The 14,547-nt window shown below is 38.4% G+C and overlaps 1 protein-coding gene across 1 annotated transcript in view; it reads right to left on the reverse strand.

Annotated features, from left to right (window-relative positions):
• Nucleotides 1-14,547, reverse strand: part of LOC128870409 (dr1-associated corepressor homolog) — a gene marked incomplete at its 5' end in the record, with an annotated part of 185,850 nt that overhangs the window by 163,511 nt on the left and 7,792 nt on the right. The window contains one exon of the mRNA XM_054113023.1: nt 13,691-14,121. Coding sequence (XP_053968998.1) covers nt 13,691-14,121 — 431 coding nt within the window. The remainder of the gene's footprint in view (nt 1-13,690; nt 14,122-14,547) is intronic.

The raw sequence follows: 14,547 nt of genomic DNA on the forward strand, positions 1-14,547 counted from the left end.
TTTCACCAACAAAGAAATAGGAAAACACCAATATCAGGTGAAATTTTAAAAGAAAAGGCGAAATTTTTTATGGTATAATTTTTAAGAAGGATGATTTCTAAAAATTTTGCGTGTAATTATTTTCTTTAAGTTTAGCAGTTACGTTTTTGTTCCCCCACTAAAAGAGAAATTAATAAAAAGATTATTTTTGCATTATGCATTTTGATCATAATTTTCGAATTAACATTGATTAAATGGAACCTTCGGTAGTCCGGAATATTTGATAATCCGACAACGAGTCGGTCTCGTATGTGTCGGACTATCACGATTGGACTGTAGTAGGTAGAACATCTTTAGCCAAACAAAATTACCAACAATAAGCAGTTCTATGAAAATACTCAAGTACTTGCAAGTAAGTTCTGTACTGGCGAATACTTTTCAGGCAATGTAATTGTCGCTTGCAAGGCAAGTACTACTTGTCTTGCCGTTGATCGGTTTCTTAGTTACACATACACCAAATGATTTGTATTTGCCCGCACTTAAAAAGAGAAAGGAGAGACAAAGAGAGTAAGTAACTGCCCTGCCAACAAATGTCTTGTTGGGCTATTAAAATGTATTTATGCAACCCTTTAGTATGAATGTATGTACATTTGTATATGAAAAACAATAATGCACAAGCGCAATAACATCATCTTCCTTTCATACATATGTACATATGCATCTATGCCCAAATAACCTTGACTTATGTATGTACACATGTCACAACACATCACATTCTTACAAGAAATCAAATACACATACGCACTAGTGAACGAGTTTCTTCCTAACCAGTGCAAAAACAATTCTGCTCCATGTATGTATATATACCCACCTTATGTCCTAGCATATATACATACATATATACCTACTTGCCTTCTAAACTTCCTACAAAATAATTGTATTCATATGTTACAACATCCATGCAAGTTCATACATTCATACAACTGTATATGCGCGAGCACAGCGCTCACTTCTTGCTTCCGTGTACTTTTGTCTTTCACCAGTCGATATTCCTAATATTGTACTTACAAAAACACAATACTTTGATAGACGCAAAAGCAACAGCAAGCGTAACGCGATGGCCGCTTTGCCACCACACATTCTAAAAGGTTCTAGAACACAAAAAAACACATACCTTACATGCGCATGTCGTCCAAAGCTAAAATCTAAGCCTAGCGACTACAAAAACAAAATATATTCGTAGACGCTGTCGCAGCGGCCATGATTCTATCAGCGACGGCGCTGAACAATTTAGAACAAAAACAAAAAGTTCATTCATAAGTTCGAGCTCATATTTCAATTTTATTCATAAAACGAACCGCCCATATGCCAATTTTCGCGACCATTCGAAAATAGTCAATATTGGAATATTTCGCGTGGAATTATTTGCCAATATTTGATAAATCTTGAATTTTTGTCATGTCGAGTGGCCGCGGCTCCGTATGTATGTATGCACCCTTATATGTATGTAAATATGCCTTCTAACTGTTCGACAGTCGCGAGTTAATGCGACTTAGATTCCTTGAACACTTCCAGCGAATCACACATTTCTGTCCGCAAAGCCGCATATACCTATGTACCCTATGATCAAAAAGTACCGGGAATGTTTAAATAAAACATAACAGAGTTAAATTTCAGGCAAATTTATATTATCTCCTTCAAAATATGACCCGTCTGAAGCAACACACATGTGCCAACGTTTAACGCAGTCCTCCAACCAGCCCCGGTAGGCCGACATGGCCTTCAGCTCCTTCGTCGTATGTTGTTGTTGTTGTTGTTGTTGAGGTGGTAGAACATTTCTTAGCTGAAATGCTCCTAATTAGTGACCAGCACCGTTTTAATACCACTATCTCGTGAAATGATGATGATGTGTGTTTTTCTTTTTTTTTTTTTTTTGTTTGTTTCCAAGTCAGATCCATTTAGTGAGGTCCAAGAATAGGAGCAAATCCTTTATCTCGATGACTGAGATCTCCTTCATTTGCTGTAGGAAAGGCTTACCGAAGGATCGGAGTCGTGCCCTGGCTAGTCCCGGACATTCACATAAGTAGTGGAACAGACTTTCCTTCGCCCCTTCCGCTTGACAGCTTCTACAGATAGGATTGAAGGGTAGATTGAGTCTAGCTGCATGATCCCCTACTTTCCAATGTCCTGTAAGGGTTGCAGTGATCCGTGAAATGTTTGGCCGAGAGCATCCTAACAGGTCATTCGTCCTTTGGATTTTATATGACGGCCATGTGTTTTTTGTTGTGATACATGTAGGTATTTGCTTCCATCTTCTTTCGGCTAAAGCATGATAGTGTGAAGCAATAGATGCTTTTAGTGTGTTCAGTGGGGTGGAAACTGCCACCGCCTCTGCTATGTCTAGTGTTGAGCCCTTTCTTGCTAGCTCATCCGCTATCTCATTGCCTCGTATGTTCCTATGACCGGGAACCCATATCAGGGTAATTTCAAGCCAATGGCTGAGCAGTTTCAGCTCCTCTCTACACTGTAGGACCAGTTTGGATGAAATGTAGTTGGAGTCTAAGGCCTTAATAGCTGCTTGACTGTCTGAGAAGATAGCTACTCTTGCACCAACTACCTTGTAGAGTTCTAGGGATTTGCATGCTTCCCTGATCGCTAAAAGTTCTGCCTGGAACACGGTGGCATAATCAGGAAGACGAATTGATTGAGATAGGTTGAGTGGCTCCGAATGGAAGCCAGCTCCCACACCACAGTTCATCTTAGAACCATCGGTATAGATTTCGATATCGGGTCTTCCAATCACCTCTCCTTTGCTCCACTCGGCTCTCGGTGGAAAGCGTACCGTAAAGCCTTTCTTGAAGTTGAGGTCGGGGACTGTGTAGTCTGATCCGTTTTTGAGCAGCGGGGGTCCCTGTAGGAGGATCTTGCTGTGACCGTACGGCCTTGTTGTCCAGCTTCCTATGTCTCTGAGTCTCACCGCGCTGCAAGTAGCTATTGTTTTAATGTGTAAATCTAATGGCAATAGATGTGTTAGTACATTGAGCGCTTCAGTAGGACTGGTGCTAAGCGCTCCTGTAGTTAGGATACACGCTGTTCTTTGTATCTTGTTCAGCTTAGTTTTGTTGTATTTCCTTTCTGTTGCAGGCCACCAAACTAGTGCCGCATATGTTAGTATTGGCCTTACAATGGCTGTGTAGGACCAGTTGGATAATTTTGGTTGGAGACCCCATTTTTTTCCCAACATTCTCTTACATGTGTAAAGTGCTATGTTCGCTTTCTTTATCCTGTACTCTACGTTGGACTTCCAGCTGAGTTTGGGGTCCAGGATAACCCCTAGGTATTTGGCCTGTTTGGCACGCTAACGCTAACCTTCGTCGTATTCTCTTCGATCTTTTCGATCGGTGCGATGGCGCGTTATCATCACGCAAAATCCAAGAATTGTTTGCTCACATTTCCGGCCATTTGCAACATACAGCATCTCTCAAAGGCTTCAAAACGGATAAATAATATTCTTTATTGACTGCCTGGCCCGATGGAAGGTACTCATGGTGGACTATGCCTTGGCAATCGAAGAAAACAGTCAACATCACCTTCCCTGTACTTTTTGATCATAGGGTATACATATCCCATCTCTTCAATGACGGACAAGAAGGCGGTCGCAGTTGTTGTTTTTTATATGCATACATTTTGCGTTCGTTGAAGGCTTGTATATATTTATATACATATGCGTGTATGCGCGTTTGGCTTTCTGGATGGATCCATGGAGGATATTAGAACATTTTCTCACCAATATGTGTATGTAAGTAGTTCAGATTTGACTAAAGAGATTAAATATAGGAATGCATATTCATATGATTGCCGTTATGGCTGTTTTACATATACGTAAATAAATTCAAAAGAATGAATAATGTTATATGTATATGTAGAAAATAAGTTTCTAAATAACAGGTATTAGAAAAACCTGAATACATTATTTTAAATCAATTCTAATTAAACCAAATACAAAAAATTAAATAAAAATATCGAACAAAGAAAAGTGTGTACAGGACTTGAACCTGAGTCAAATATGGGCCGATGTACCGCATACACGACACGTCTTTCACGATTGCGCTAAACTATAATTACTAATGAACTTTTCTAAATCAGTCAATTATTCGATTCGCAGTTTTATACATATGTACACATTCTGCGTTAGTTGAAAGCTTGTATGCGTAATTATAAGCATGTGTATGTATGTGTGTATGCGCGTTTGGCTTTCTGGACGGATATTAGAATGATATTTTCTCATCAATATAATTTGGATTTGATAAAAGAGATTAAAGACATATGTACATATTTTCTGTTTTGATTGATTTATATAAAAATCAGGTCATATGCAGTATGAACTATTTTATACCGAAAAGAAATTTCCATTTATGAAATACAAAAAAAAACAGTATTTTAAAGAAATTTTAGTTAAAATAAACTCAAAAATTTTACCAAACTTTCCTGGTTTGAATTGTAAACAAGAAATGTGCAAGGAAAAAAATATGACTTCAGGGCTTGAACATGAATTAAATACGTGCCAAGAAACAAAACGAATGATTCCGCCGACTTTAGCTTCTGCACCACAAATTAACTGCCGCGCGGCCTTCTTAATTGCAAATTTATTCGCTTCGCTGTGGGCACGAAATAAGTCGAATCCCTTAGTAGTGTGGCGAAAAATCTTATGAAATCCCTTAGTAGTGTGCTAAACGCAGAAAAAATCTGAATTCCTGTCCTAGCGTGGTAAGTAAATATAGAAACCCTCCACTAGCGTGGTAAATATCTGCAATCCCCCACTCGTGAGGTAAGTTGAATTTGAAAATCCCTTAGTATGAATCTACAAATTAGTACTCGAAAAAAGCTCATTTAACATTTGCTCCTTCTCATTCCATTAACATTCTCTGCTAATAGTGCAGAAATGTTGCACTGTTAGACTAATAAAGTGTTTGCCAAATTTCAGCCCAATCGAACGATATACCGGTATATGTTAAATAAGCATCAATCGTCTCTGGATGGTTTGCATAGCATTTGTCCTTAACGGCTCCCCACAAAAAATAGTCAAACGGGCTTAAATCATAGCTCCGAGGCGGCCAATTGATATCGGAATTCAAAAACGGTAGCCAAAAGCTCAAGTGTAACTTTGGCAGTGTGACAAGTTGCACCGTCCTGTTGAAACCAAATGTCGTCCATGTCATCCTCTTAAATTTTTGAAACAAAAACTCGTAGAGCATGTCACGGTAACGCTCGCCATTTACTGTAACCGCGGAAGAAGAAGAAGACTCACCACTGTGGAAATAGGTTTTCAATATTTCCCAGTTTTGTTCAAGCGTATAGCGTTCCATTTCGTAAATGTCAAACCTTTAAATAAATTACGAACACATTTGGCATGCCATTTGTGTTACCATTCTCAAAAAAATAGGTGGTTCAAAAAGCAAACGCTATATGGCCTACCCGTTATATGTACATGATAAATGAGTATCATAAAAAGTACAGAGAAATTAAAAAGGGTTTGTATCCTCCACACAGAAGTCCTGCTTTGAAAAAACGTGCGAATGCTTCCCGACTTTTTGATATTTCAGCTTGTTAGTGTCAAGATTTTACAACTTGCTTATGTCCAAGAAAAAAAGGCTCCTCAAAAAGAGCAAGCTTTTCTGTCAGGCCAAAGAGGCCGTATCGGAATAGTGAACATACCTGAAACAAAGGCACTATATTTTAATGGTTGGAAAGACGACACGTATATTCAAGTCAAAAAGGGAAACAAACTCTACCGTCAGGTGATCAAAGAAGAACATATTTCGATTTTATCTGAGCCTGGATCGCAATATTTAGCTCACGTTACACCGAAATCAGGCAGCGCTGAGGATATTACAGACAGCACTTATGAAGCGGTTATGAAAGAGGATGGTTTCGAGGAATTAACAATAGTAGGTTGTGATAGAACCGCAGTTAATATCGGACCAAAAGGAAGCATCTTAAGATGTCTGGAGGATAAACCGGGACGTTCGTTTCAGTGGTCGGTATGCCTCCTCCATTTCAATGAACTACCGTTTCGAAGTATTTTCCAGTTCATAGATGGTGTCACTTCTGGGCCGAAATCATTTAGTGGTCAAATTGGCTCAAAACTAAACGGTTGCGAAAACCTTGAGGTGGTGAAATATGCACCTATTAATTGTGAATTACCCGACATCTTAACTATGGATCTCAGCAAAGATCAAAAGTATTTGCTGGAAATATCAAAGGCAATTCAAAGAGGTACTTGCCCCTCGGAGCCTATATTTTGTGATCCTGGTCGAATCAACCACGCTCGTACGTGTGCTAATAGAATTTTACGTTTGTATATTTCAACAGTTCGACCTTTAGCTAAGCTCAAGATCTTGTAAAATATTTACTGATCGTCTATGTCTCAATGTGGTTTAAAATACGAAGTAATAGCGCTCTTGAAAACAGGCCAAGGCTCCCGTTTGAAACTATCAGACGGACTCGGAACGTATATTTTGCTCTTCCGGAAAACATCCTTTTAACAATGATGACTGATGAGAGACGAGAAATTCGCCGTGAGAAATTGCAAGCGCGAAATAGTTTACTACATGTATGTCGCACTCTACCCAATCTCGATTTTGACGCTGATGATTACAGCAAAATGATAAACTGGTCTTCGGTAAATATAATCTCTCCCCCCGTTCTAAGGAACGTAACAAATGAAATTCTTACGGAGATTTTATCACCCAACAATGTGTATGAGAATCGGGCGTTCTCTAAATATCCATGCCATACACTTGCGGTGGAGCAAATGGTGAAACTCGTTACTGAAACATCGCTTCAAGTATGCGGAAGTGACGCTCGGGATGGATTCATTCGGTGTTCTTTAGCATCCCGTCAAACTATGCCTCAGTTTACCAACAAAGCACAATACTCCCTCCGATTTCATAAATATGAAATGATCTTTTGCTTTACGTTTAAAAAACGCAGAGTTTCTTGAAATACTTTTTATTTTATAATTTTTTATCAATATTACGAAATGTGGACAAAAAGAAAAAACTTTGGTAAACATGAAATGAATTATTGCTTTAAGTTTAAAAACCGCAGTGTTTTCTTGAAATACCTTTTATTTTATTATTTTTTTACAATATTACAAAACATGGAGAAAAGAACAAAACCAGTTAAAAAATAAATAATAAATAACATAAGAAATAATAAAAATTAAAAAATAAATAAAAACAAAAAAAAAAACACAACTAAAGAACAAAAAACATAGGAGTCCAAAGTGCAGCAACCTCCAGGTGGTGGGTTCTGGGCTACAAAAATATTTATGTACTCGTATTTTCGCAATAAAAAGCAGATATGCAAAAAGCTGAACAATGTCATGTCGAGTGGCCGCGGCTCCGTATGTATGTATGCACCCTTATATGTATGTAAATATGCCTTCTAACTGTTCGACAGTCGCGAGTTAATGCGACTTAGATTCCTTGAACACTTCCAGCGAATCACACATTTCTGTCCGCAAAGCCGCATATACCTATGTACCCTATGATCAAAAAGTACCGGGAATGTTTAAATAAAACATAACAGAGTTAAATTTCAGGCAAATTTATATTATCTCCTTCAAAATATGACCCGTCTGAAGCAACACACATGTGCCAACGTTTAACGCAGTCCTCCAACCAGCCCCGGTAGGCCGACATGGCCTTCAGCTCCTTCGTCGTATGTTGTTGTTGTTGTTGTTGTTGAGGTGGTAGAACATTTCTTAGCTGAAATGCTCCTAATTAGTGACCAGCACCGTTTTAATACCACTATCTCGTGAAATGATGATGATGTGTGTTTTTCTTTTTTTTTTTTTTTTGTTTGTTTCCAAGTCAGATCCATTTAGTGAGGTCCAAGAATAGGAGCAAATCCTTTATCTCGATGACTGAGATCTCCTTCATTTGCTGTAGGAAAGGCTTACCGAAGGATCGGAGTCGTGCCCTGGCTAGTCCCGGACATTCACATAAGTAGTGGAACAGACTTTCCTTCGCCCCTTCCGCTTGACAGCTTCTACAGATAGGATTGAAGGGTAGATTGAGTCTAGCTGCATGATCCCCTACTTTCCAATGTCCTGTAAGGGTTGCAGTGATCCGTGAAATGTTTGGCCGAGAGCATCCTAACAGGTCATTCGTCCTTTGGATTTTATATGACGGCCATGTGTTTTTTGTTGTGATACATGTAGGTATTTGCTTCCATCTTCTTTCGGCTAAAGCATGATAGTGTGAAGCAATAGATGCTTTTAGTGTGTTCAGTGGGGTGGAAACTGCCACCGCCTCTGCTATGTCTAGTGTTGAGCCCTTTCTTGCTAGCTCATCCGCTATCTCATTGCCTCGTATGTTCCTATGACCGGGAACCCATATCAGGGTAATTTCAAGCCAATGGCTGAGCAGTTTCAGCTCCTCTCTACACTGTAGGACCAGTTTGGATGAAATGTAGTTGGAGTCTAAGGCCTTAATAGCTGCTTGACTGTCTGAGAAGATAGCTACTCTTGCACCAACTACCTTGTAGAGTTCTAGGGATTTGCATGCTTCTCTGATCGCTAAAAGTTCTGCCTGGAACACGGTGGCATAATCAGGAAGACGAATTGATTGAGATAGGTTGAGTGGCTCCGAATGGAAGCCAGCTCCCACACCACAGTTCATCTTAGAACCATCGGTATAGATTTCGATATCGGGTCTTCCAATCACCTCTCCTTTGCTCCACTCGGCTCTCGGTGGAAAGCGTACCGTAAAGCCTTTCTTGAAGTTGAGGTCGGGGACTGTGTAGTCTGATCCGTTTTTGAGCAGCGGGGGTCCCTGTAGGAGGATCTTGCTGTGACCGTACGGCCTTGTTGTCCAGCTTCCTATGTCTCTGAGTCTCACCGCGCTGCAAGTAGCTATTGTTTTAATGTGTAAATCTAATGGCAATAGATGTGTTAGTACATTGAGCGCTTCAGTAGGACTGGTGCTAAGCGCTCCTGTAGTTAGGATACACGCTGTTCTTTGTATCTTGTTCAGCTTAGTTTTGTTGTATTTCCTTTCTGTTGCAGGCCACCAAACTAGTGCCGCATATGTTAGTATTGGCCTTACAATGGCTGTGTAGGACCAGTTGGATAATTTTGGTTGGAGACCCCATTTTTTTCCCAACATTCTCTTACATGTGTAAGGTGCTATGTTCGCTTTCTTTATCCTGTACTCTACGTTGGACTTCCAGCTGAGTTTGGGGTCCAGGATAACCCCTAGGTATTTGGCCTGTTTGGCACGCTAACGCTAACCTTCGTCGTATTCTCTTCGATCTTTTCGATCGGTGCGATGGCGCGTTATCATCACGCAAAATCCAAGAATTGTTTGCTCACATTTCCGGCCATTTGCAACATACAGCATCTCTCAAAGGCTTCAAAACGGATAAATAATATTCTTTATTGACTGCCTGGCCCGATGGAAGGTACTCATGGTGGACTATGCCTTGGCAATCGAAGAAAACAGTCAACATCACCTTCCCTGTACTTTTTGATCATAGGGTATACATATCCCATCTCTTCAATGACGGACAAGAAGGCGGTCGCAGTTGTTGTTTTTTATATGCATACATTTTGCGTTCGTTGAAGGCTTGTATATATTTATATACATATGCGTGTATGCGCGTTTGGCTTTCTGGATGGATCCATGGAGGATATTAGAACATTTTCTCACCAATATGTGTATGTAAGTAGTTCAGATTTGACTAAAGAGATTAAATATAGGAATGCATATTCATATGATTGCCGTTATGGCTGTTTTACATATACGTAAATAAATTCAAAAGAATGAATAATGTTATATGTATATGTAGAAAATAAGTTTCTAAATAACAGGTATTAGAAAAACCTGAATACATTATTTTAAATCAATTCTAATTAAACCAAATACAAAAAATTAAATAAAAATATCGAACAAAGAAAAGTGTGTACAGGACTTGAACCTGAGTCAAATATGGGCCGATGTACCGCATACACGACACGTCTTTCACGATTGCGCTAAACTATAATTACTAATGAACTTTTCTAAATCAGTCAATTATTCGATTCGCAGTTTTATACATATGTACACATTCTGCGTTAGTTGAAAGCTTGTATGCGTAATTATAAGCATGTGTATGTATGTGTGTATGCGCGTTTGGCTTTCTGGACGGATATTAGAATGATATTTTCTCATCAATATAATTTGGATTTGATAAAAGAGATTAAAGACATATGTACATATTTTCTGTTTTGATTGATTTATATAAAAATCAGGTCATATGCAGTATGAACTATTTTATACCGAAAAGAAATTTCCATTTATGAAATACAAAAAAAAAACAGTATTTTAAAGAAATTTTAGTTAAAATAAACTCAAAAATTTTACCAAACTTTCCTGGTTTGAATTGTAAACAAGAAATGTGCAAGGAAAAAAATATGACTTCAGGACTTGAACATGAATTAAATACGTGCCAAGAAACAAAACGAATGATTCCGCCGACTTTAGCTTCTGCACCACAAATTAACTGCCGCGCGGCCTTCTTAATTGCAAATTTATTCGCTTCGCTGTGGGCACGAAATAAGTCGAATCCCTTAGTAGTGTGGCGAAAAATCTTATGAAATCCCTTAGTAGTGTGCTAAACGCAGAAAAAATCTGAATTCCTGTCCTAGCGTGATAAGTAAATATAGAAACCCTCCACTAGCGTGGTAAATATCTGCAATCCCCCACTCGTGAGGTAAGTTGAATTTGAAAATCCCTTAGTATGAATCTACAAATTAGTACTCGAAAAAAGCTCATTTAACATTTGCTCCTTCTCATTCCATTAACATTCTCTGCTAATAGTGCAGAAATGTTGCACTGTTAGACTAATAAAGTGTTTGCCAAATTTCAGCCCAATCGAACGATATACCGGTATATGTTAAATAAGCATCAATCGTCTCTGGATGGTTTGCATAGCATTTGTCCTTAACGGCTCCCCACAAAAAATAGTCAAACGGGCTTAAATCATAGCTCCGAGGCGGCCAATTGATATCGGAATTCAAAAACGGTAGCCAAAAGCTCAAGTGTAACTTTGGCAGTGTGACAAGTTGCACCGTCCTGTTGAAACCAAATGTCGTCCATGTCATCCTTTTAAATTTTTGAAACAAAAACTCGTAGAGCATGTCACGGTAACACTCGCCATTTACTGTAACCGCGGAAGAAGAAGAAGACTCACTACTGTGGAAATAGGTTTTCAATATTTCCCAGTTTTGTTCAAGCGTATAGCGTTCCATTTCGTAAATGTCAAACCTTTAAATAAATTACGAACACATTTGGCATGCCATTTGTGTTACCATTCTCAAAAAAATAGGTGGTTCAAAAAGCAAACGCTATATGGCCTACCCGTTATATGTACATGATAAATGAGTATCATAAAAAGTACAGAGAAATTAAAAAGGGTTTGTATCCTCCACACAGAAGTCCTGCTTTGAAAAAACGTGCGAATGCTTCCCGACTTTTTGATATTTCAGCTTGTTAGTGTCAAGATTTTACAACTTGCTTATGTCCAAGAAAAAAAGGCTCCTCAAAAAGAGCAAGCTTTTCTGTCAGGCCAAAGAGGCCGTATCGGAATAGTGAACATACCTGAAACAAAGGCACTATATTTTAATGGTTGGAAAGACGACACGTATATTCAAGTCAAAAAGGGAAACAAACTCTACCGTCAGGTGATCAAAGAAGAACATATTTCGATTTTATCTGAGCCTGGATCGCAATATTTAGCTCACGTTACACCGAAATCAGGCAGCGCTGAGGATATTACAGACAGCACTTATGAAGCGGTTATGAAAGAGGATGGTTTCGAGGAATTAACAATAGTAGGTTGTGATAGAACCGCAGTTAATATCGGACCAAAAGGAAGCATCTTAAGATGTCTGGAGGATAAACCGGGACGTTCGTTTCAGTGGTCGGTATGCCTCCTCCATTTCAATGAACTACCGTTTCGAAGTATTTTCCAGTTCATAGATGGTGTCACTTCTGGGCCGAAATCATTTAGTGGTCAAATTGGCTCAAAACTAAACGGTTGCGAAAACCTTGAGGTGGTGAAATATGCACCTATTAATTGTGAATTACCCGACATCTTAACTATGGATCTCAGCAAAGATCAAAAGTATTTGCTGGAAATATCAAAGGCAATTCAAAGAGGTACTTGCCCCTCGGAGCCTATATTTTGTGATCCTGGTCGAATCAACCACGCTCGTACGTGTGCTAATAGAATTTTACGTTTGTATATTTCAACAGTTCGACCTTTAGCTAAGCTCAAGATCTTGTAAAATATTTACTGATCGTCTATGTCTCAATGTGGTTTAAAATACGAAGTAATAGCGCTCTTGAAAACAGGCCAAGGCTCCCGTTTGAAACTATCAGACGGACTCGGAACGTATATTTTGCTCTTCCGGAAAACATCCTTTTAACAATGATGACTGATGAGAGACGAGAAATTCGCCGTGAGAAATTGCAAGCGCGAAATAGTTTACTACATGTATGTCGCACTCTACCCAATCTCGATTTTGACGCTGATGATTACAGCAAAATGATAAACTGGTCTTCGGTAAATATAATCTCTCCCCCCGTTCTAAGGAACGTAACAAATGAAATTCTTACGGAGATTTTATCACCCAACAATGTGTATGAGAATCGGGCGTTCTCTAAATATCCATGCCATACACTTGCGGTGGAGCAAATGGTGAAACTCGTTACTGAAACATCGCTTCAAGTATGCGGAAGTGACGCTCGGGATGGATTCATTCGGTGTTCTTTAGCATCCCGTCAAACTATGCCTCAGTTTACCAACAAAGCACAATACTCCCTCCGATTTCATAAATATGAAATGATCTTTTGCTTTACGTTTAAAAAACGCAGAGTTTCTTGAAATACTTTTTATTTTATAATTTTTTATCAATATTACGAAATGTGGACAAAAAGAAAAAACTTTGGTAAACATGAAATGAATTATTGCTTTAAGTTTAAAAACCGCAGTGTTTTCTTGAAATACCTTTTATTTTATTATTTTTTTACAATATTACAAAACATGGAAAAAAGAACAAAACCTGTTAAAAAAAAATAATAAATAACATAAGAAATAATAAAAATTAAAAAATAAATAAAAACTAAAAAAAAACACAACTAAAGAACAAAAAACATAGGAGTCCAAAGGGCAGCAACCTCCAGGTGGTGGGTTCTGGGCTACAAAAATATTTATGTACTCGTATTTTCGCAATAAAAAGCAGATATGCAAAAAGCTGAACAATAAATAACGTTTTATTATTATTTTATAGTGTACAGGTGCATAATCTTTGATAAATTTATGTCTAATTAGTTTATAGTCCTTAGTTTTGGTATGAAATGTACTCCGGAATGTATGCATAGAGAAAAAAAAATATCCGAAAAAAATTTTTATAGAATATCAACTGAAATTTCAATATTTGAGGCCTCTGCTGGCGACAGAAGATATCGTTCGAATAAAATAAAATACTGCCATTTCTTGTAACTCTATTAATACATATTAAACTATGGGAAACCCTTACTTTATGTCAAATTGGTAAAATCTGCAGATAATATCTACCCGCAAAATACTAACATAATCGTTATATCCTATCGTATGTTTGTTTCGTGTCTTAATATCTGAAATTTACAAGTAAAGAACTCACCGTGATCATCGATCCGTTTTCTTTTGATGCTGTTTCCATTTGGATCTGTGGAGTGATGTATGCCTAGTATGCCATTTATGCTGTATCCAGCTGATCGTTGTTCAACGCCGTTGTGATTGCTATTACCATTACCTGGTACGCCTGTCGTTGGAGCCGCTGTGTTAAGTATATTATGTTGCTGTAAATGTGCTGCAGCAGCGGCCACTGCAGCCGCTGCCGGTGCATGTGCTATAACCGAAGTTGTGTTATTACTTGAGTTGTTGCTACTATTTTGCTGTTGGTGTCTAACATCATTGCCATTGCTGTCAACGCTATCCACAGCGTTATGATTTGAGTTGCCGTTATTACCTGCAGAACAATTATTGCTAGATTGTTGTGGTTGTTGATGATGAACATGCTTGGCCTTTTCCGCGGCCTTGTTTCGCACAATTCTGAAAAATAATTACATAATTTGCTTGAAGTTGGATGCTTAAAAATAGTACTTTATGAATAGTGTATAAGTATAATAGATGTTGTTCACAGTTCATGTTTAACCGATTTTAAAACAAAATTTCAGATTAGCTCATTGTTCGAAACTCAGTTTTGTACCGATGACACAAACATACTGGCACTTTAGACGCAATAACTACGCTTCCACTGAACCGAATGTCACCAAGCTTTCACTGGAAGTCAGCTAGGGATGTAACTTCCAACGCATAGCTCATTAAAAAGGTGGCACCATCAAAGACATTTTTATGACGTCAGCCTTGTTTATTTTGGACTTCACCTTATATGTATCTATTTATCAGCATACAAATTCGATTACTGGTGAGTGTAGAGAACATACATAGGGTTCAATTACTTTTTGTACTAATGCT

Source organism: Anastrepha ludens, chromosome X (assembly GCF_028408465.1).
Source record: "Anastrepha ludens isolate Willacy chromosome X, idAnaLude1.1, whole genome shotgun sequence".
In the NCBI taxonomy this organism is placed as follows: Eukaryota; Metazoa; Arthropoda; class Insecta; order Diptera; family Tephritidae; genus Anastrepha; species Anastrepha ludens.